Source organism: Atractosteus spatula, chromosome 17 (genome assembly GCF_055471065.1).
Source record: "Atractosteus spatula isolate fAtrSpa1 chromosome 17, fAtrSpa1.hap1, whole genome shotgun sequence".
Classification (NCBI taxonomy): domain Eukaryota; kingdom Metazoa; phylum Chordata; class Actinopteri; order Semionotiformes; family Lepisosteidae; genus Atractosteus; species Atractosteus spatula.
This window is the reverse complement of record NC_142722.1, coordinates 6,525,152-6,549,108: the sequence shown is the minus strand read 5'-3', so window position 1 is coordinate 6,549,108 and position 23,957 is coordinate 6,525,152. Positions and strand designations below refer to the sequence as shown.

At 44.9% G+C, this 23,957-nt stretch overlaps 1 protein-coding gene across 1 annotated transcript in view; it reads left to right on the top strand.

Annotated features, from left to right (window-relative positions):
- The window catches only part of zdhhc8b (zDHHC palmitoyltransferase 8b), an 80,465-nt gene that overhangs the window by 53,861 nt on the left and 2,647 nt on the right, over positions 1–23,957 (top strand). Inside the window, exons 2-10 of the mRNA XM_088936072.1 lie at positions 10,741–10,862; positions 12,611–12,768; positions 14,545–14,717; positions 15,816–15,918; positions 16,733–16,824; positions 17,786–17,918; positions 18,593–18,710; positions 20,992–21,101; positions 22,464–23,524. Coding sequence (XP_088792198.1) covers positions 10,741–10,862; positions 12,611–12,768; positions 14,545–14,717; positions 15,816–15,918; positions 16,733–16,824; positions 17,786–17,918; positions 18,593–18,710; positions 20,992–21,101; positions 22,464–23,524 — 2,070 coding nt within the window. The remainder of the gene's footprint in view (positions 1–10,740; positions 10,863–12,610; positions 12,769–14,544; positions 14,718–15,815; positions 15,919–16,732; positions 16,825–17,785; positions 17,919–18,592; positions 18,711–20,991; positions 21,102–22,463; positions 23,525–23,957) is intronic.

Below are 23,957 nucleotides of genomic sequence, written 5' to 3'. Positions count from 1 at the left end.
TGAGTCGGAGCGCCCATCAGCTCTCACTGGGGTGCTTTTAAAGTTGAGCTGTGTTAGTGTAGGTCAAGTGTAGACAATAACTCTGGAAGTGCTTCCCAAGCCTGCTGCATTACAGCAAGGCAAGCTAAAGTCTTAACCCCAGCAACTGTTTTGTTATTAATAATACTAGGTTTTGAGTTACTTCTACAGTTTCAGCCCTGTACCCTGTGTTCTGTTTTCTGGGTTATATAGGAAACCTATGTTGCATGTTGTTCTCCTGTCGATAGTACTCTCTTGTCCTCCATATGTTTATGTTGTGTATGTAAGCAGGGTTTTGAAATGGTCAAGATTCCACTGTTTTACAGCAGCTATTTCTTTAAAGACCGAAAGATCGCAGGTCTCTAGCCTCTACTCTTAGCAATTTAATGTGCATCATCTCCTGTGTGTTACAGTGCTACAGTTAATGGGGTATAACTCTGTACCAAATTGTATCAGCATATGTGGTCTTTTTCTACAATATACAGCTCACCAGGCATGAAAATAGCACAGTCTTGTCTTAAAATAAAGGCCCTGTTGGAATGTGCTTTGGGCTGGGCGGGCAGTTGCCATTGGAGAGGAGATGGGCACATACCTTAAACTCCACACATTGCTCTGAACAACCAGAGAAATGCAAATAGCACAGTCCATTTATAACGTTCCTCTGTTGGGACATCCAGATAGGAATTGGGCTTAAAACATAAATTCCATGTAGTGTGGCACAGAGGAAGCTGTCTGTTTGCCCTTGCTCTGTGATGTTGCTGTGTTTGAAAAACCTTTTTAAAACTCTCTGTAACCTTTACACAGGTATCATCTTCCTCGCATAGATGTCAGTTGGATTTTGCTCCATTGATTTATCGGAGTTTATCGGAGTTGACACGCTATGCTGAGGAAAAACAAACAAGCCCATAGCCTATCTCTACCTATTTTATCCTCCACAGACAAGTGAAGTTAGTTAGTGTTAGTGGGTGTTAGTTACTAAATTGTAAAGAGACTGTTTTAATATTCCAATGAAACAGACCTTGCTTAACATAAAATTAAGAGTGACAGAAGTCAAGCACTGAACTGGCCTTTTCCGTATATATATATAAACATTTTAATATGCATCTGTGGTTTGCAGCTGGTTCATCTAAGTGTAATCACAACAGGAATACTAGTGAAGTTGTTAATTGCTGTAGTATTTTAAAAGGTTTTAATACATAGAAAGATCAGTTTTTGTAGTGTTTGCAAAGGAACGCAAATGGAAATTAAGAGGGAGTGCTTTCAAAACTCAGAGCATTAGAGGCTTCTTTACAATTGAGACCTGCCCCCACGTTCCTTCTCCTTGTTTATAGGAGGTCTTAACTCGCGCTCCCTGTAGAAGCCAGTTGGAAACAGAAACATGTGATTCTGACCGTCAGTGTGCTGCAAGTGTCCCAGTCGGAGACACACCTTCTCATTCCTAAACCTGCCAGATGTGCCCCTCTGGGAAGAATATACTGTATGAAACCCTTGGATGTGGTTAGCATATCTGCAGGTGCTCCTCTAGTTAAAGTCTGCATCTGCACCTTCATTCTTAGTCATTTCTCCCAGCCCTAAGAACTGTAATTTTCTTGTTTTTTGAGTGGGTCAGCTACGGAGGAACTCAAGATGTGGGACCGGACTGCACCAGTGTGGGAATCCTGGAGGCAGAGTGGAATTTAGAGATGGGGATGGATTTTTTAGCATTAGCATTTGGTTTTCACTGGTGTTGACTAGGAATAGAGTCAGTGTTTGATGTCTGTTAGGATTTGGGCTGCTCATGGGTTGGGCTCCACTAGTTGGGTGAATTCAGTGTTACAGGTTATGAGTTAGCTCTGTAGACCCAGATATGGGACTATGATTAGGATGGCAGCAGTTACTCCTGGGGCAGATTTTAGAAAAGTTAAGTCTCAGTGGTTCTTATTCAGTTAAGACTTTTAAGACAGTTTGCCTTAAGGTTAATGTTGCAACAGAAAGGTTAGAGAAGTCAGCTACTTAGAATCATGTCTACTTATTTGTAGCCGTTAGTTATTTTTTTCAGCACTGTCTGTTCAGTCCAAATCGGAAAATGTGGGAGCAGCTGTAGAATCTGAGCTCTGGGCGAAGGCTTCTTGAGGCCTTTTCGACCACGTTCTCCAGCTCCTCTTCGTCCGACGTCAGGAACCCGGGCTGACTCCAGGGTTCCAGAGTCAGGGCATGACCAGCCCTCTTTTGACGTCTTAAAAAATGCCCTCCTAAAGAATCTATACTGTAGATGGCCTTCAGTCTCCTATTACCTTCCCAGCTGCTTATGCAGAAAGCCTATCCACTGATACTTTGCTCCAGTGCTTGCCCGAATGCCAAATCAAGGCTGAAGTCTCAGAAGTACATGCAGTATGGCAGTAAAAGGGCTCAGGAAAGCAGCATCATTCTGGTAAAGGTGGCCCCTAAGAGAGCTGTTTGAGGATTCTGCAAGCTTTAATGCAGGCTGTCTAAAATAATCGACCAGCTTCAAGATGCAGAGCGTGTGTTTGATGTTCTGTGACTGCCTTGGAAGGGGGTGTTAAAAATGCTTCACTAGCATTCCAAACCTCGTGTTTTGGAATGATGCTCTGGGGGAGCTCATCTCCAACTCACTGTGGCATTGCTCATGATAATCAGGGCTCTGAACTCTCTGAGTAGTGACTGGTTAGCAAACTCCATGGCCCAGTCGTCTCCCCATCTGGGGCCTTGGTATGAGGCAGAGGGACACAGCCACCAAGTTCACAATCTCGGGACAGCTTGACGAGATTAGCGAATGAAAAAAACTCGGGGATGTTTTCTGTTTCTTTTCAGAGATGCATGGCTTTTGCCACACAGAGCTGTCTGTGGTGGATTAGGGATTTACAGGAATTGGAAGCTTGCAGTGGGCAGTCTTCGAAGCTCATCTGCATGTGTCTGGAGTGTTAACTTAATATTGAAAATATGGCAAAGTTTGAAATATTACAAACACACACTCTTAGCAGTCGTTCTCATCTCATCTCATCAGAATCGCGTAACACAAAGTTTCTTTCAGGGCTCCTCTTGGAAATGTTTTTGGCCCCTATCCGGTTTAAATGCAGAGTGAATGATAGGAATCTGGCTTACGATGACTGGAGCATGCAGAAAGGAATTGTGTGGGAGTGTCTGGGGGTAAAAAGTTTCATCCATGGATGTAAATTTAAGAAAGCGTTGAATTGTGCCTGCGGGCTCAACATGAAATGTGGTGTCTGTAAATATTGCGCTGCTGATGGATAAACACTGACTGAGGACACTACATGAATACTGCTCATTAAATACGAGTTGCACTGGAAGTGTGTACTGACTCATAAGAAGTGTTATGATGTAGAGAATGATCAAATATTGCTAATATTGCTCACATGTTTCATTAATAAAAGATCAGGCGGAATACCGTTGGTTCTAATTTATCTTCCTCAATTGCAAATGTCAGACTTATCTTGGGTTTTGTTCCTGCTCATTCTTTTTAGATTATGCCTTTCAGATATGTACACTGAAATGTCATCAGCCTGTTTGGTGAACTGTAATTACTGGGCTAATTTTAGAGGCAGCAAAACGTCAAAATGCTAGACGATCCCGAACCTTAATTTGTGTTGAAATTTGCCAATATACAAGGCATGGAAATTAGAATCAAAACGTGTCGAGACGTTTAATGCCTTATTATGGGAATTTGGGGGGGAAAAAAAGTCTTTAGGAGACAGTCACGTGCACTTCAAGACTGTTAGTTTTGATTGCTCTTTTTCCCCAAAATTGTTCATTTCTAAGGTATCATATGCAGATTTAATCTCTATTGCAAATGTCTTACGGCCAGACCCATATTATTTTCTTTCGTCTAAAATAACTAGCTTAAGCAGCCCCAGCCAGCCCTCCTTGGCCTTAGAATGCAGCAGCTTACTGTCACTGGATTGAGCCAGAGCAGACAGGTACTGCAGGGCTTCAGTCTCCTACGGGCTGCTTGTAACATTCTGTTGGAGAGATTCAGTCAATCATCGCTTTACTAAATTAGGGCGATGTGATGAGTAAAACTTTAAGTGTGTTCTCCGACTTTATATAAAAGGGGCAGTGATATAGACTGTGAACTCTACCCCTCCAACACTCATATGTGCCCATTCCTCTGCTCATCCTATTCAATAGAATTTCTGGTTCTCCTTGGTAGAGTAGACGAGTTTATTGCCATATGCAGATGTACATTGGAATTCGCGCTGATCTCTCAGGACATGTACACAGTAGCAGACAACACTGTACAACAGACAACACCACACAAGGTAGACAGTACGTCACAAACATAATAAATAATAACAACAGAACAATAAATATGTTGCCGAGAATAATAAATATGCAGTAGTGGGGAAAAAAAGTCATGGTAGACCACGCAAAAACTGCATAGTGCAGACGTGCATTGAGTCTGAGGCGTTGCTGTTAGTTGTTAGCTAGTGTTGATTAAAGCTGTGTGTATAATGGAGCATGTTTTGTCATGAGTTTTTTTTACCAAAGGTACATCTCCGATTTGCAGCTTTGGGATTCTCATGAGCTGGGAGGCCCAGCTTTTTGGCAAGATGCAACTGGCCACAATCAGGGAAGTGGTGCTGCCCAGCTCTGAGAACTACGAGGAGCCATAGTCTGGTACAGGCAGCCCCACTGTGTCTCACACAGAGCTCTCACAGATTCACGGGTCTGATGGCCAGCTGAAGGAGGTCCGAAAGAAGAAGCTGAGGACCCCGTTGTCTTTCTTTTGTGGTGCGATTAGCGCTGGGAACCAGTTTCTCTCCTGTCAAATTATCCAGCTGCTGTCCAGATGCAGCCGTCTTCATGGTGTTGAATTTCTAAATAAATCTGATCTTGTGATCAGATCACGATAAAAAGATGAGCTCATCTTGCCCTATGACCAACAATTTGACAAAGGGAGTTCTGTTTAATTAATAAAATATCACATTTTTATTTTAATTCATCTTTCTTTAAGCTTCCTCAATTGTAAACGTCAGACATAATTTAGACTTTTTACTTATATTTTAAGAGCAGAGAGCAACTTTCCTTTAAATATTTAACTTGATATCTCAGTATCATTTAAAAGATTTTCTGGGGTTTCTTTAAGTAACTACACTTTTGTTCTGAATAGGCCTGGTTGTAGAATTTGTATTGCAGCAGAAAAGGAACAAATATTTTCTGTGGTCGTTTGTTATTAAATTGACAGTACTATTTTTTTTAATTATTTTTTCAAATTTTGTAAAATGAAATGTTTTTGGTACCTTAGTGTAATGCAGGACTTGCTCTTAGTGGAATATTCAGATTAAATCCAGAAACGAACCTCCTGGATCTTAACTACGATTTAACTGTAAAAGCGGCCATTGTATTATCAGTGTCAGAAAAAACATTTTAGGTTACATGCTGTGACCAAGAGGTGCAGGATTGTTTTCTTAAAAGACTTTGCAGTTTTTTTTTTCCCACTATATGTTCTTAAGTATTTCTGTGCACTGTTTAGTCTTTGGCTGTTGAAAAATGAAGTGCTTCAGAAAGCAGTCTATCACAAAGGCAAATTTGTGAGTTGTCACAGGCAAAATTATTTTTACTTGAAACTTCTCCCCTGAAATCTTACATTTTGGATAAAGTAAATGTGCTGATGTGAATCATTGCTTGCATATGGACGCTAGGAATTTCAGATGTCAGATAAATGTCAGTATTAAACCTTATTTATTCAGGGAAAAAAGCAACAAAATTAGCAGCAGGAGTCCCTTACACAACGCAAGCTAATTAGTTTCACATAACCCAGGAGTCCTTTCCTACAAGTTTCTTATGCACCCAAGGTCTGAGAAGAGATGAAGACAGATTCCCCAGAGTTTTGAGGGATGAGTAATTTTTAATCGCTTTTATGGTAATCTCTGATTATAGCAGTTTAATTCTTCGCTGACTAATAATAATGCTGGCTTTTGGCTGGTTTTTGAGACTGGGTCAGTCTGTCTGGGCATCTTCGGCCAAGATCACCCCTGGATTTGTTGCACACAAGGAACTATGGTGAAGGTTCAGAAACTAAATGGGTCCTGGAGTGCCTGTAAGTGTGGAACACAGATGATGATGAGGCAAATACAGCTGTATCTAGAGAGTATTGGTGGAATACACTTCGGTGAAAGTCATTGCTTGGCCCTCATCTTAGCTCTTAGCTAGGACTGGGCTGCCTTTACAAGATTATTTTTTGGGAGGCGATTTGAGAAAAAGAGGGTCAGTACACCTATTACAAATGTTAATGCATACCCGCATTAAGACAATGTGCACTCCCCTCTTGCTGCCAAGCTGAGCAGCAGTGTTACCATAAAGCATAAAGGAGGTTTTTAGGGTCACAAGTAACTCAGGAGCTTGCTTGCCATTATGTGTGCTGCTCTGGAGTTTGTGCAGCAGACACCAGTAGACCCGCAAGATTGCTTCCTGTTTTATGGGCTGAAATCGCTGCAAGGCAGTGAAAACCATGTTCTGGGTACTTTTCCCATGTAGAAATACAGGATCTACATCTGCACCTGGCCGCACGTGGTTGAGGCTGACAAAGAGCGAGCTGTGAATAAACTGCCAGCATGAAGGAGCCTTCATCCTTGGGATGGGAAGCCCTGATGTGGAAAAATTGGGAAGTACAAGTTTGTGGTTTAGGGAGTAACAAAGGGAAGCAGGTTAAAGCAGGAGGCAAATGACATTGTTTTGTAAACGGAGTAACCATCTGAAGTACTATTTTCAAAAATGTCTGTGGGGCTGTCTGAAGGTGCCTGATCTCGATATGACACTCTTGTGGCCCAGTTGGTGTTCCCAAAACACAAGTAATTTAGTGCTCCATCACAGAATTCCTACTAATGCTATTAATTTGATCTGGTTAGGGTGCCAATTAGCTCTGAAAAACCGTCAGTACAGGATGTAGCGAAGTGTTATTCCCAAGGCTGGAGTGACAATGTGATTGAGACAAACTGATGAAAATCTTGCCCTGCCCTTGTGGCCCTGTTCTTTGAGCAAGCGCTAGACTTATTTTGTGCTCGTTTGTATATCCATGTCGTTTTCGGTATACACTGCAGTCCCTTGGGAAAGGCCTCTGTTGCTCCTGTGAGCAGGAAAAGCTTGAATTGAAGATCAAAAAGATAATAGCAGCACAAGTCATCTTGGAAGTGACTACAGTGCTGGTAACTGTATCTCTGTGGTATTTGCTTATATACGGTATCCAAAGTCAGCAGTGCTTGTAGGTTAGAGGAAAAAAAAACCTGCTTATATTACTGTCTCGACCTGTCCTTCTCTAATATTGGTCAGTACAGGCAGCTGTTTGGCATCTCTGACTTCCCAGCGCATTCCTGTCCACTGCACCTCTGTAGTTTTAGGAGCTGAGCATGATTCAATTCAAAATACTTTATGCATTCCCAGAGGAGCATTGTAAAATGCACTTCAGTGAGCAGCCATACCCATTGTAAAATGTTTCTTGTATAAGATTACAAACAAGAGGGAGACCAGTAGGCCCAATCTAACCTGTTTAGTAGTAGTTCATTGATCCCGGAATTTCATTCAGACATTTCTTGAAAGAAGCCAAGGTATGGGCTACAACATAGCTGGTCTAGCTTCCTCTACACTCCCACAGTCCTTTGCTCGAAGAGGTGCCTCCTGTTCTAAATTTAAATACAACACCTCTTCTTAAGAACATGAAGTGGTTTTTAAGTTTGCACTTCCACAGTTCCTGATTTCAGTTGTTAAAGACTGTGCCTTATACCAGAAAAGGTATTTTTGCCTGAACAATCAGGGCTGCCCTATTCCTGAAGTTACTGGACATGTTAAGTGCTTTTCTGCTTGGTTGTATTCTATGTGATGAATGTGCCTAAAACTCTTAGTCTTGCTATTCTTTTTTTAAAAGGCTAATCATCATTTAACTACCAAATGAAGCCTTCACCGGAAGGAGATCTCCTACCTGGATCTCTCCTACTCTTTAAATTACATTTCAGTGAAGTGACTAATTATTCAAAGGGATGTGCACTGCATTTATTTCCCCATTTGCACTAAGAAGCAATTTTTAGCATCTGATATATATACACCTCGCAAAAGGAATTTTACACAAAATGTCGATGCAGAATCTCCTGGGAGCTGATTCGCACCTGCTTAGTGCAAAGCAGACGAGCATCCTGGTGTGAGTAGCAGTCTTATTTTTAATTTAATCCTTTATAAAACCCAGATGAGTCAATTGAGACCAAACTCTGATTTATAGTGACAGCCTGGAGCCCCATTTACACAACGAGGCATTTACTGGAGCAGTCTTGAGCTCAAGGGTACAACAGCAGCACCACACTCTGGAATTGAACTCGTAGTCCTCTAGTCCAGAGCAGTACAGAGTCTGAACCACTACTCCACATTGTTACCTCAAGTGGTACAGCTCCAGTATATCACACGGCAACTTTAACCATTGGGCTTCAATTACTTGAGTACATTTGCAGACTGGCTCCTCCAGGGATTGTGTGCCAGGATTCAATAAATAAAGGCGCAATGAATATAAGACTTTTCCCTGCCAACGAGCCCATTTGAGTGATTCTGAGTGCTTGAGTAGCGTCTATGCCATCATTTCTGTTTAATTCGTGACTCAACAGTACCCAGATTTCTTGGAAAGTGGACAGTACACCTACAGTGCTCTGAGCACTGTGTGCTCAATGATTCCCTACATACCCACACCTCTGACCCACTGGCATTCACGAGTCCCGAGAAGAATGTCATTCAGAGAGGTGTGGGTATACTGGGACATTGTGTGAAAGGGCAGCAGGATTGACTGTGAGCTTTGTGACATGTTCTAACCTTTCTCCAGAAAGGCCTTGCTGTCTTGTGTAATTTGTGCCTAGCACTATTGCGACACACAGCATTAGGTGAGTGCAATGCCTTGTTTCCATCATCGATAGTGCCCTGCCGTTGTGGCTGCTTGGCTCCGACCTTTATTACAGTGGACATGCATGGCAGACCTTCAGGGCAAAGTTAAAGCTCATGTTTGCCACTGATCTGCTCGTTAACCTGCATCAGCTCAGTCTTCTGCCATCCACTATGAATTATTAAACATGTTCTGGGAGGGGAGTTGTAAGTGAGCTCAGGAGCAAACAGGAAGCAAATCTGACAAGACTCCTATGTAGATCCTTGGCTTTCTTGATGGCAGCTATCATTCAGAGTCCTGTTTGCTGAAGTCCCTGGATCTCCTTCTTGTGTTCTAATGGACATCCCACCGGTGAAGGAGCTGTCCAGCAGGAAGGAGCTGTGCACAACACAGGCTGTTTCCAATGCAACTCTCTCATGACCAGAGTCACTTAGGTGTCACCCAGGCTTTTTCTTTTCAAGGTATTATAGAAACAGAAGCGAAACATGAACTTGTTGAAGCTCCGCTGAGCAGAAAGCAGAAAATAGGCTTCTCAGCTGATATCTTTCACAGCTTGTCACACTTTAGCAAACTAACAATTAAAGGCTCCGCAGATTTTAGAATTTGTGACTTAATAGGGTAGAGGCTATTAAAACGAGGTGTGCACCGTGGCAAACCTTGTGTTTTGCCAAAAGCACAAAATGTAGTAAACTACACGGCTAGATCATGGCAGTTTGATGATGTCACTTTTGAGGAAATGAGGGCTCATTAAAAACATCCACGATGAATCTAACCCCTTGTGTGACGTCGCTGTCCATCACGAGAGAGAAGCTCCGTTCTTTTCTGTGGTGCATGTCAGAGGTGTTTGAAGTCTGAAGTGTGATCTAAACCTTTAGGATCATAAACAATTCTTGTCTCATACAGGCGTTGTGACAGTGTCATTAAAATCTTTTTTAAAACCAAGACGTTCACTTTTTGAGCGAACCTTGTTAAAGGCACCTGAAGCTTTCCGAGCTACCAGTTCCCTCAGTCCTACTCTGACACGTGGCTAGCCGACGCCTGGATTGAAAAAACCAGCCTGGTTGGCGTAATTCTTCTCTTCTCCATCTCTGGGGTGGGCAATACAGCTTGCCACACCTTCCTTAACCATACAGTATATCAGGCCTCCAGATGAAATCAAAATACACCCCCTGAGTATCCGAATTTGTCTCCTCAAAGTCTGTGACTAACCAACCATACCTTTTTTTTTTTAGCCGTGGTTTAAATTCTTGTTTGAGAGCTTGTTTAAAGGATAAGTTCTAAATCTGTGGACCATGTCTTTTGATCTTCTGAGCTGTAAAGTCCTACTTTTTCACGTTGCCAGCTTTATGCTGCGTTTAGCCTTTGTTTCATGTTTTTCGCAGTGTAGCTGTTGGGATTAAAGAGGCCGAAAGAGCTCCTTCGCTGTGCTCGCAAGGTGGCCTGCGGCTTTTGTGGGCAAGCAGCCCGCTTTACAGCAACGCAGGGAACCTTCCTGCTCCATTGCTGGTGTTTTTTAAAGCCAAAGACACTGTGCTGTGCCGTTCTGTTCTTCAACACCAAACAACATTATCAAGAGCGTGTTTTTTTTTTTTCTAGGCACCGGATGTACCTAGTGCCTAGTGAGAGAGGGCAAGCGTTGAATTTCACTTCCCTTTGCATTTTTTTTTGTTTCCGCCGAGAATGAAAAGTTGTGGCGTTCGGGGGAGGCTGGGGTGGGGCGCTCCGGAGGGCTGCGCCAGGCCTCCTGAATTTCAGATGTGCGCACAGACAGAAACGCAGACGAGACGTGCTTTATCCCAGAGGTCCCTGACAGAGCTACAGCTCCTCCTCTTCCGTGTGCTTCTCCCCAGGTGCCCCTGGCTGACACAGGCGATCTCCCCAGCTGTCCCCCTGTACAATGGGGTTGTATTTTTGTTTGTATTGGCCAATTTCAGCATGGCAACCTTCATGGACCCAGGAGTGTTCCCTCGAGGTCAGTGTGTTCTCTCTCCATCTTTAACCTTTCTTTTTCTGTCAACAGCACAACTTCCCTGTCAATGTCCTGGCCTTTTCACCTCTTAATTAGCAAGTCAATTACAGTTTTCTTAGACTTTTTCTCATTTTAACGATCTGGAAAAAAGGAGGTTTTGTTTTCCTTCCAGAAACCCCCGAGATGTGCAAATGGCCGTTCTCAGACCCAGGCGTTCTTATTTCCCTGTGCGGATGAAAGTTTAGCTTTCGCATAAAAAAAACCCAACCCAGCGGCCCTTTGGCCTCGCAAAGATACAAGCAGCTGGCTCCGGCGGCTGCCTCTCTTTTTGATGATGCAGGTCCGTTTTTTTTTTCTCCCCAAGAAAATTACGAAAGCTTTCAGCCTCTCCGCTCCTACCTGGTCGTCATGGAAACGCGGCCAGTCTCGGAGAAGGTGAACGAGGACCAGCTACCGCTGCCCTCGCTCAGAGAGATGAGGCGACTCAGTGATCTAACAGGATTGAAATCTTGTTAGGAGGAGCTTCTCTAGTTATGATATCCCTTAAAATGAAGAATTGTGTTCATATCACACACCAGAATTCAGCAAGATCTCTATACTTGACATGCTCTCAGCATAGCAGGTTTTATTTTTGCTCTGTAGAACCATCTGAGGTATTTGCCTAGATTTAGGCCTGCTTTTCATAGCAGGATAAAATTAACTTTAGGTTCTGCAACCAATGGCGTGCCTGAATCCCAGGAGGAAGGACTACATACTGAAAGAAGATTGCTGCGAGACCTCTGAAGGCGCCAGTGGAGGAAATTTGAGCAGCACTGATTGACCTTTGAACTCGCGAGTAGTGTTTTTGTTTAGCTCTTCCACAAGCATGCTGAGCAGGGTCTTTTTCTCTGGCTTTTTCCCGGAGGCTAATTGGCACCAAACCCCAGCCACACCTCACCTCATCAGTAAGACAGCAACGTTGGCACAAACGTTTGACCTGGCTGTCCTTTTTAATTGACGCCACTGTGTTGTGCTCTCAGAAGGGGGCGAGTACATGTGTTTGAGTTCCTCTGCACTCTGTCGCTTCTCTGTGCTGGCTCACAAGGATGTGGATCTCCATCAGAAGATTTAACAACATAATACCAAAGTAGTCTCAGGCATTGTGACACATTGGTACCTATTAGTCCACATTAGTAAACTGGAGTTCACATGCAGACCTTGTGTTAATAATTTGTCCTCTGAAATGCCAAGATTCAGTGCTAACAGTTCATATCTGAGCACTGAAAGTGTCTTTAAGAGACCAGCAGCCTCTCTCTAACTGTTCCTGGGAGCAGACGGTCCTGAGTGCAAAAACGAGGATTATTGGATCAGCTTTTCCTGTCACTGTGACCTGGATTTGGGATGAAATATTTAATCTAGTTGGGATGAAGAGGAAGTTTTATAGAGATTATGGGAATTACACAGCTGTAAACTCTCATACTAAATAGCTATAAAACAAGATTAATCATTCTGGTTTCCCTCCCTGTAATTTGTCTTTGAGACTATTGTGTTTGTTCACAATACCTCAGATCTGGAGAGGTATTTAATACTGTGTTATTCATATCTTAGTTTTGGGGTGGAAAGGGAACTTATTTGATTGGTACAGTAGACCAGCTACTCTGATCAACTGTCCAGGGATGACATGTATTCCTAAACTTGTGTGATAACAGCAGCTACGTGTAGACCGCCTGTCCAGTGCACCCAAGCTCTGTGAATTCCCCACTTTCCTGCAGCCGACGAGGATGAGGACAAGGACGACGATTTCCGGGCCCCGCTCTACAAGAACGTGGAGATCAAGGGAATTCAGGTCCGGATGAAGTGGTGTGCCACCTGCCACTTCTACCGGCCCCCGCGCTGCTCCCACTGCAGCGTCTGTGACAACTGCGTGGAGGTGAGAGGGCTCCCGGGCACCGTGGCTCGGGCGCAGGGGCGACGTGGGGGCCTGGCAGCCCTTTTCAGACGTCCTGAAGAGCTTGCAGCTCAACCCAGTCAAATAAAAGACCTTAAAGACTGTGACTTCCCTCTTCTGTTCTTTCACTACCTTTTTATCCTTTCTTTTCTCTTTCTTCCTCTGCTTTATGTCTTCCAAATCTCTGGTTTCCTTTTCCTACTCCTTTATTTCTGCTTTTATGTTATTGTTGGATTTACACAGTTTGTTTAGTCTTCGATGATAGTTCACTTTTGTTCATTATTGTGTATGCTACCACGTAATATTCTTTCTTTTCCCTGAAAAACCAATGAACAAGTGGAACATAAGAAGTCACTGATGCACGCACTGGCAGTGGGGTTAAATCAAGACCCCATTCATTCGTGTTTGTCTTCCTAGAATGCATAAAAACAAGCATCCTTTCCTTTTAGAACAAAAAAAGCATTGCAAAAAGGCTAATGATCTGAGAAATCCATCAAGCTCTTGTGGTTCGAGCCACATGGCTTCTTCAAGAACCCCATGGCCCCCTGAGTGAAGATCCGTCTCTTGTGCGCTGTTGTGAATAGGACCAGTGTGATACACAGCCCCAGTCCTCGAGGGCTGCAAATGATCAGATGTTTTTGGGTCTCCAGCACCCAGAAGAACTGGTGAAATGCTAAACTGATCCAGATAAGTCCATAATGGGACTTTGCTGCCCTCTAAAATTGAATTTGTGCATCTTTGTCACTAGTGTCTGAGGATCCAACTCTTATTGTTTAATTCAAACTCTTCCGCTGGATGTTCTCGATTAACTACTTTCTCTGAATGATGGGATCAGATTTGGCCTGCTCCTTCCAGTCCATTAAAAATGCTGCATTGATTTTTAAAAACAATCAGTATGCCTCAGCACTGCAAGCAATATGAGAGACAGGTGGAGAAGACTCACCTCTTAGTTTTCTGAGTTTTCAGATGAGTTTAAGAGTATGACAGGATGATTTTCCTTTACAGATAATGGAAAACAACCCTGTGGCAAACCATGAGTATAGAATAAAAACCTTGCTCCATTTGTAGGTATTTCATTTTGACTACAGTTGCTTACTTATACATTTACTTCTGAAGAGCAGGAAATTGAAATATGAACCAGGGACAAGAGTTCTCTTGGAACTAACAGGCTCCTAATCAGTTTCAAATGTAAGCTCTGCATAATCTCGTCTGTTTTGAGCCCTGATGTCTGTATTGAAATGTTTACTGTCTGAGTTCTTCCAGATAGAGACTGACACAGCAGGAATTCAGAATTTCAATGCACTTCTGTTTGAAATCCTGAGAGCTGAGTCACATCAGATCCAGGCTCTAATCGTACATGAACACATAATCATGAAATTTACCTTTTTGATGAAGCGATGTTAAATATGCATATAAATAAGTCAAGTCTCGCAGTGTGAAGTAATAAGCTCACCACCATACTACATGTGCAGTGAAGATGAATAAACCTGGGCCTGATCACATAAAGGATTAGCAGATGTTGACAGGGTTCTATACAGACTATAGAAAAAGTGTTTCTAATTTTGTGTCGGTAAACTTCACACCTGGCTAAATGGCAGAAGAAAATGCAATGCTGTTAGTTTAGTACATGATGTAAACCCGTACAAACCAGACTGGTTATTTGCCTTTGCAGAAGTAGTGCCCCTGTATTTAAACTTGGCTGAAGTTCAGTGTGTAGATTTACCAGGGGCTCAGGCAGCTTTTGTTTTCTCCCTGCAGGACTTTGATCATCACTGTCCCTGGGTGAACAACTGCATCGGCCGCAGGAACTACCGTTACTTCTTCCTGTTCCTGCTGTCGCTCAGCACACACATGGTTGGCGTCTTCTCCTTCGGCCTGCTCTTCGTGCTGCACCACCTGGAGAGGCTGGGCGCCTTGCACACCACGGTCACGTATCCAGTGTTGTTGCCCAACCCAGCAGGGCAGCTTATTCCCGATGGGCTAGGCGGACCTGCTGGACAGCCAGGGGCTCAGCTGTAGCTTGTCCCATCCCCAAACCTGGTCTCGCACCTGAGGATGATGATTTATCAAAGCAAGATGCACAGAGGGGCTCCTGTGTTAGACTGATTGTCTCTCTCCTGAGCAGCCAGCTTCAAACAGCCTGCCAATGTGAATGTCTTCAGTTTGTACAGTTAGTCGTTTTAGGAATTGGAGAAATGGGAATCGCATTTGGATGTGTTGGATGTGGTCTTTTGTTTTAGTACACGGCAGACATTTTTCATTTGTTTTATGCAAATAAGGTTTTTCTCAAAATCCAGGTGGACAGAGTGTGGTGGTCAGCTTTTTGAGAATTTGGGACATGTCTTTAAGTTCAGCTATAGCGTGCATTTCAGTGAAGGTATGGAAGTGTGTTAGGTGGGATTAGCAGTCCTTTTATTTTAAGAACATAAGAGTCTGTAAACAACAGGAGATATTTTTTGCCATATCTAGCTCACTAGGTTGCTGAGGATCTCATCCAGCAATTTCTTGAAATCATATCAGTTTCAACAACATGCCTAGTTACTCTTTTGTGTAAAGAAGTGCCATCTGTTCTCCAGTTTAAATGCCTTCCCCTTAATAATGTGTTTCTCCCTACTGCCCTACTACGGGCGGTCCGGTGGCTCTGTGGCTAAGGATCTGTGCCTGTGGCTGAAAGGTGGCCGGTTCATATCCCGCAGCCAGCAAAGTAATCCTACTCTGTTGGGCCCCTGAGCAAGGCCCTTAACCCCACCTTCTCCAGGGGCGCTGTATAAATGTGTGTGCTCTGACCCCAAACTTCTCTCCTTGTCTGTGTGTCTCATGGAGAGCAAGTTGGGTTATGCGAAAAGACAAATTCCTAATACAAGAGATTGTATATGGCCAATAAAGTGATCTCTTATCTTATCTTGCCTACTGCAACTGCAAGGTGCCGAAAAGCTGGCATTTCCTCTAAGATACACAAAGGTGTTACTTGTCCCATTCCTTGTGCGGCTCTTGGTGAATGACTAACGTTCCTTGACTCAGCCGTGCAGCCTGGTGGTGATGTGTGTGGCCGGCCTGTTCTTTATTCCAGTCATCGGACTCACCACCTTCCATATGGTTCTGGTTGCCAGGGGCCGGACGACAAACGAGCAGGTGAGATTCTGACAGCAGGGGAGTGACGCGATTGAGCCAGAAGAAGCCGTGAACAGAGAACTCTCCACCTAGCTGAAGAGGACAGTGTGGAGAGCCAAAATGCTTGGATGCAGAGATCATAAGAGTGTGATTCTGACAGCAGGGCAGGCTGCTGTAACACAGCAGTAAGGCTCCAGCAACAGGGCAGAATGCCTGAGGCAGGGTAAAGCACATCAGGCAGACGATGAAGGGGTAATAAGTTGGTGTTGAAAGGAGGGTTATACCGAAGATATGTCTTTTTGGCCCATCATTTATATCATTTTAAGACCATCGCTATCGTAAATGTACTAAAGAGGTACAATTGCAGCATGTATTTGAAGCAGTCTGAGAACTAGTAAAACAATGAAGGAAAATGAGGTCAACTTTCTGTGTACAGAGACTTCTTTCCTCTGCCCAGTAAAATCCAGCCATTCATAACTGGGCTTGGAATGTTCAATTTTCCAAGCTTTTCTACACTGAATCCTTTTTTAACGGTCGAAGTGGATTCTGAAGAAGAGTTGTGGATTCTGGTACAGTGACACACTGTACTGGCTTACCTTTTTGTAACACGGGCACAATTTGTTTCTGTGAACTGTTAAATCAATTTTCCTTAGGTATTAGGTATTAGGCTCAAATCCCCATGAGGCGCTGCTGATGTTCACTTGAGAAAAGTGTTTTACTCGTACCAGTAAACAAAATCGGTGTAATACCCAGTTGTATAAAAGGGTGCCAGTCTAAGCTGTTTTGGATACAAAAGTCAGCTAAATAAATAATAATGTAGCTTCCTGTGCTGTAGGTGACCGGAAAGTTCCGCGGGGGGGTCAACCCGTTCACCCGAGGTTGCCGTGGAAACGTGGAGCACGTCCTGTGCAGTCCACTCGCCCCAAGGTAGGTGCTAGGCCCCAACACTTACAGGTTCACCTTCAGTTGTCAGTGATTTTCAATTTCTTTCCATTAACTGTGCATAGACACCATGAAAACAGCTCCTAAAATTTCTGGTTTGCCTCAGAGATGGCGAGAGAGGCTTTGTCCTACAGGGTACGAGTGTTATGGAACAGTTCAGACAGTTTGCTTCTAAAATAGCACCGTAACAAAACAAAATGACTGAAAGGAAACTTGTGACAATGCACACAAGTTCTGGGTATTCTGAAGGGGGCAATTAGTTTGCCTTTTTAGAGTCGGAAACTAAAATCCCGTTTTTCCTTTTCAGATTTTTTTTTCTGTGGGCTGTAGTATTGTTCCTAAGAGTGTGAGTCACTGCTATTACTTTGCAATTACTGTGCTTTGCGTTTTTCTTTCTTCCAAAACATTGTTCCGCGAGATGATTTGATTTGTGCTGCCATCTGCCTCCCTGGGACGTTCTTCAAAAGAAACGACACATTTGCATGTCAAAGAGCTTTTCTTAGAACCAAAAAAAAAAGAAAACGGTGTCTTAAATATTTAATGTCACAAGAGCACCGTGTTTCTCCTGAAATCAAATCGGCGGGCTGCGTGGTCCCTTCACAGCTGAGGCCTGGGACCTCTGTGGGTGAGGTGTGTGCACGCAGCTGCTCCGGCAGGTTGTCCAGGTTTGGAGACGGGACAACCTCGTCGTGTGCTCATGTCACCTGCCCCCCTGCGTCTGAGCAAACTGCACCACCGCAGCTGTCTTCAGCCAGCTGCTGTGACAAGCTGTGCAGAGGTCGGAGGTTACAGAGGTCAGAGGTTAAGGATGTCCTGCAAAAATGTCCCGCTTTAGACAACAATTTTCCTATGGGAAATCGATGGTAGCAGGCTCGCCGCGTCCAAGTGGGGCAGCGTTGATGTACACTTCACCCAGACTGTTGACTGTAACTTCGCCGTCTTGCAGGTATATAGCGGACCCCAGGGAAAAACCGCAGGTATGCATCAAGCCTCCGTTCCTCCACCCCAGCCTCACGGACCGGCAGATCACGGTGAAAATCAGCGACAACGGGATTCACGCCAACATCCACAGAACCAAAGTAAGCATCTGTTTTCTATCCAAGTGAATAGAAGTGCAAGGGTGGGCTTTTATTGCCCATTGAAGCTGCTGGGATGAATGAGGTCAGCTGGTTTGGGAGCAGCAGTGCTTTGATCACGCTCCCCTCAGGCAAGACATGGGCTGGGTTCCACTCAGATGATCTGTCCATTGCTGCTGGGTTAAACACTGCAATGTGTGAAGCCTAAGGAAATACTGGTTTCTGTCTTGCGTTTAAATTTCCAGTTTTGCTCTTTCCACAGTCTCCACTGCTAGTACTGTAAAGGCTTTTAAGCAAGCACTATTGCTCTTTATTGATTATGGTGAGCGGATCTGATTGGACTAACAGATTCTTGTTTTCTCATTCCTTTTCTGATAAGACATGCACTGACCTGGAACCTGCGCTGTTGTTTCCAATTAGTGCAGTTCCATGTCTGAAGTGTGGTAGGTTTGTGGACTATAATGCTGCAGGGCAAAACCAGCAGCAAAGATGAACCTCCGAATCGCTAGTGAGACATCACTGACAAGCTGCTTTATTCTTTTTATCAAGCTGGTTTATTTTTAGTGAGTGCTACTGCTAAAAATAACAAGCGAACTGGCAAGTCAATGCAACACAAAGGTTTGTCATCTCACGTGCACCCCTGTACCCCTGTCTCTCTCGCTGTCCCTCCCTGCCAGTCTAAATCGAGCCTGGATGCGCTGGAGGACCTGCAGATGGACAGCCAGCCCCCGCTGCCCCCCAAGGCGGACCCCAGCAAGTACACGGAGCTGAAGAGCCAGCTGACGTCCAGTGAAGGTCTGTTCTGTCACCCTCGTTGCCCCTCCAGCCCACACGCACTACGGCAACGTGCTCATCAGCCAGAAACCTGAGGTTCGGCTGCATTCTAGCAATCTAGGCGATACAATATCCAGGTAGCGCAGGGTCATAAACAGAGGGTGCTGTTGTAAGGTACAGCAAATTTCTAGAAATGTTTGGAAAAGGAAGAGTTGGTCATTTTTAAGAGGAATCCTAGTGAATTTTTCTAACAGTTATTTTTGCACAGGAAGATCTTGAGCTGTATAAAAGGAATAAGTCTTTGGAGCAGAAAACTGAGCCATTTAATAATACAGTCTTTCTTTTGTGGGAGATTTTTTTTCATTTTTTGTGTGTGGAGGGCAGATTCTGACTAGGGGAAAAGGAGCTTTTCTTGAGTGCTGGGTGGTTGTGAGTTCACTGTCCTTTTTTTCCAGGGTAGTGTGAACTACAGATTCTAAGACAGAAGTCTAATTCCTTTGTTAAGTGATCAGTATATTTTATATCGTGTAGACATATCGTTGCCTTTAAAAAGGAACTTGATGCCTGTCACCGGGGGGTCCTCATTATCTGCATATAACAAAATGCCAAAACAGCTAACGTAAGGCATTAAAGATTTTAGGAATTGCTACAGTTGTTGTGTCACAAAGGCTTCTGTTTGATGGCTGAATGATCCTATTTAATTTGGTTTTATCTCAAAGGGGTGGGTGATTGCTATAGTAAGACTGCGTGGAGGACACTCTTGGGGAGATAATTATAGAATGAAATACTGCAGATGGCAGTTTTGTCTTCCAGTAGCGAGCTCTGAGCGGAGCTCTGGCAAGCATTGTCAGGACAAAAATGTCTTTAACCTCACCCCCCTCCACGCACACCCTCTTCAGACACCACACAAGGCTGTTTCGCTCTGCAAGAGAACTCTGACTGGCTTTCTGTTCTTTTGAGAAAAAAAAACTGTTTATTATTTAATCTGATATGTCCTTCCAGTGCACTTTGAACCATGCTAGCCTTGTTAAACACAGAGCTGTACAAACCTACACAGGCACAGCAAGGGGTGACTGAAGATGGGATCAGGTCAAGGGTGAAGGGCCGTATTTCTTGTCCTGTGGAGCAGTTGATTTCAATCAGGTTAATTGGAATTGTTGCTAATTGCTGACCTGCATTTTCAGGGCCAAAATTGATCACGGGTTTGCCAAATGTTCAGTTCTGGAGAGAGTTTCCTTTTATTATTTTTTTCTCTCACTTGATTTGCACCACAGATATATAAGAATCTAATCTGTGCTCTTTTTCTGTGTTTTCCTGATGTGGTAGCAGTGATGATTAACACATCACGGAGAGCAATCTTCTATACTTACTGCTGGGAAGAACGACTTGATTTCTTCCCTCGCAATAGGCTGATTGCGCTTTTGTCTCCTCCTAGTGGTCAAAATGGTTAAAGCCTCAACTACTAAAAAAATTAAAATAACGGGAACCGTATGGTTATATACGGTACAGCCATCATCTAAGATGTCCTTTCTTTCCTTCTTTCCTAAATTGAAAAAAGGATTCTTTTTTTAGGAAATGGTTTAATTGTTCACAGCCTAGTCTCATTTTCCCCACATTACATCATTATAGATTTTCGGCATTGTCCCTTATTATCATATACGTTATTTCCCACCTCTTTGTAATGCAGATCTCCTAGACCAGTGGTTACCATCCCTGGTCCTAGAAAGCCCTGTCTAATTAGTCTTACAGGCCACCTGTTTTTAAAGATTGACTAGATACCGATGAGCCACGCACGTTCAATTAAGAGGGGTGAAATGTGAGGCAATTTCCCAGCCAGACACATCTTGTTTTTTTGCCTCAGGTCAAGAACAATGCGGTTTAATCGTGAAACTGTAAACTTGCTCATTTGGCAGCCAATTTGGAGTTGTACAGTGGCAGAGCTATTTTAAACGCGTCAAGTTTCCTTTGTGACAGAGCCTCGGTGATGTTCGGGCCCACAGAGCGCGTTAGAAAGCAGCCGAACGAAAGCCAGATCTGTGGTTTGGGTATCCTGGGGTCTCAAAACCCCGACTGGCAGAGTGGGCCCTTTTTTCTCTCTCCTGGCACCAAGTTCCTCCCGCCCACCTCCAGGCTACCAGCCAAGATTGCAGCTTCCTGAGATGGAAGTCTGAGCAGGATGTGAGCGTGTTTGGGGTCAGTTGGGCTGAAGATGCCTGACAAGATTCTCTCGCCAGGAGCTTGTGGAAAACCGAGCGTCTCTGCCGCCCGCACAAACTGGCCTGTTGTCTCCCTTTTCTTCCAGAGAGCACCCTGTCCACACAGCCGCTGAACCCCTCCACCCCAGCCATGTACAAGTACAGGCCTTCCTTCAGCACCATGCCCAAAGTGCACTACCACCCCACGGGAGAGAAGGTCAGTCTCCATCGGAAACGACTGCAGGGATTCCCCCAGTGAGCAGATTCCCAAAGTTCAGATCCTATACACGGATGATATACAGTAAAACCTCGATATTTTTGGCTATTTGAGCTAAATTTTTTGCAACTACTTTTTCTACGTTCGCAGACCAAATTCGCCTGTTCCCAGGCTGAGCAGTAGGAGTGTCTTCGTCGGTCTCTTTAGTGAAAGAACAGCTTGGTTAACAAAGAGTGAACCTGTTTATGTAGCCGTGCATCATGGGTAATGCTTCACTTATTCAGGTTCCATCAGGGAAGATGTGCGTTGTGTGTAGAGCTGTTATCAGAGTAAAGCCTATATGTGACCTCAGGGTTGTACTGTGAAATAAGAAGACACATGAAATAACAGAAAACCCCTCTATTGTCCCTTATGTTATCACAGTGTCAGTTCTCACGTGCCTCATGGAAAAGGATAACATAGTAAATTAAAAGAAAGAGAACTGGACAAACCGCCAGTGCAGGAGAGAGAGGTCATTTAATTTACTCTGTCTGTTATTACTGTGCAGTAATAAAGTTTATGACAGTACAGTAGCACCACGTCTATAATAGTAATAAAAACTAGATGTAAGTTAAGAAAACGTGCTGTACAAATTATGGAAAAATAACAAACTCTAATACAGGGTACACTATGATATCACACTGACGATCTCATTTATTTGTTTGCACATGCAAACTTGAATTATAGGGGGAAAACATTGTTTTTTGTTAAGTGTTCAGTTTTCATTTTCATTAAAAATACTACCATACAATACAAAATACAGTAAAAACCGACACCATTTCTGGAATTGTTACTAGTTCAAGGCTTGTTTCATGAGCTATGATGTTGTTTAATGAGATCGATACCCTATTTTCCCCAATAAGGTCTGAAATCCCACATTCACAAACTCGCCATCCACAGAGACTTCCTCAGGTTCGGCGTTTTTCCTCAGTGTCACTTAGTGAGGAGCTCGTATGACTTTGATATATTATTCTGATATATTATTTGATATACAATATATATAGTTTTTGGTTCCTCTCCTCTGTTGTCTTCTGGTCTTTTCTGTTTTTCTGTCACTTGCATTGTTAAGCGCCTTGCGGCAACCTTGTTGTGAAAGGCGCTATATAAAAATGAATTGAATTGAATTGAATGGTTTCATTGCTGGTGGTGACAGCTGTTTGAGACAGTTGTCCTCATGTTCCTGTGTCCGCTGTGTCAGTGAAGTGAGTTCCTGGGCCAGAGGGCTGGGGGGGGTCTTGGATCAGGTCAGGGGGCACTGCAAACAGAAGGATCTGTGCGATTTTTGTCGTTTTCTTTTCTCCTTCTCGCCCCTGGCCCTGGCAGATCGTGATGCAAGACGACCGCGAGGCTGCGGCCATCGTGGAGGAGAGCGGGAGGGGTCACGACTACCGCTCAGAGCCCAACCTGGACCTGCCGGAGTACAGGAACCCCTCCCTGCACAGGACGTTCCAGTCCTCGCCCCTGCAGCTGGACTCCTTCGCCGCCAGCTCGCGCTCGCTCAGCCTCAAGCACGCCCACCGCCGCGGAGGCGACAAGGCCGCTCTGCACCCCCTGAGGTCGGAAGGGGCCACCTCCACCCCCTACAAGAGCATCTTCTCTCCCGGCGGGGCGCTGTCCAGCCGGAACGGCAGCCTGTCCTACGACAGCCTGCTCAACCCCGCGCTCTCGCCTGCGGCCAGCGAGTGCCTCGCCCACCCTGGGGTGGCTCCGGGGGGGTACCACTCGCCCTACCTGTCCGCCAAAATGTGCCAAGCACGGGGATCCGAACTGCAGCGCCAGCTCCCGCCCACCTACAGCCCCATCCTGGGGGGCGGCGGCGGCAGGCGCTCGCCTCACCCCCGAGAGCCCTCCCCCGTGCGCTATGACAACCTCTCCAAGACCATCATGGCGTCCATCCAGGAGCGCAAGGAGCTGGAGGAGAGAGAGAAGCTCCTGCACTTGCACGCCCAGGCGCAGGCCCAGGCCCAGGCCGCAGACTCGGGCGTCTACGACGCGCCCAGCGGGTACAGCCTGCAGCCGGGCGCCTGCTTCCCCGATGACCCGCGCGGCCTCCCGCTGGCCGGCGCCTTCGGCTCCCGGGACGACCTGATGGGCAGCGTTTCGGCCTTCGGCCCCAGGAACCCCCTCCTGCGCTCCTCGGCCACCTCACTTGGCAGCGCCGCCCTCTCCCGCGCCCCCAGGACTTCCACCACCTCTCTGCACGCGGACCTGGCGAACAACAACGTGCAGGGCAGGCCCAGCGAGGCGCCGTACAGGTCCCCTGCGCACCAGGTGCCCCACTCCCCTTTGGTGCTGCCCCGCTCCCCCTCTTACAGCCACCAAAAGCCCCTCTCCTTCATCAACGCCTTGGAAATGACGGACTCGCCACCTCTGGGAGGCCCAAGGTACGAATCCTAAGTGCATGACGAGAGATTTGAGCATCACCGGGCGTAACTTCCTCCATCAGACAGAGCGGGTGCTTTTTTGCTCACCTTGTACAGGGGTACCGCAAATTCCCTTCAAGGATCAAAGATCAAATGTCTTTTTTGACCTATTAAAGAGAAGGCAGCCCCCAAGTCGGCTCTGGGCAGTTACCTGAGCCCCTGCACTTAGCTCCCCAGGAGACGTGCTCGTGGTTAATGCTGTTTGTGCATGAGGGAACTAGCTGGCCTTGAAGAGATCTGACAAAATGGGAAAATGAAAATCTTTTATTTATTTTAACTTGTGCATTTAAATAACGGATACAGTAATAAAATATGCTTGGATATAATTAAATGTTCTGTAGTTAAAGGTGATGTGTGTATTTTGAAATTTTAGAACCAATAAAAGTTTTGCTCT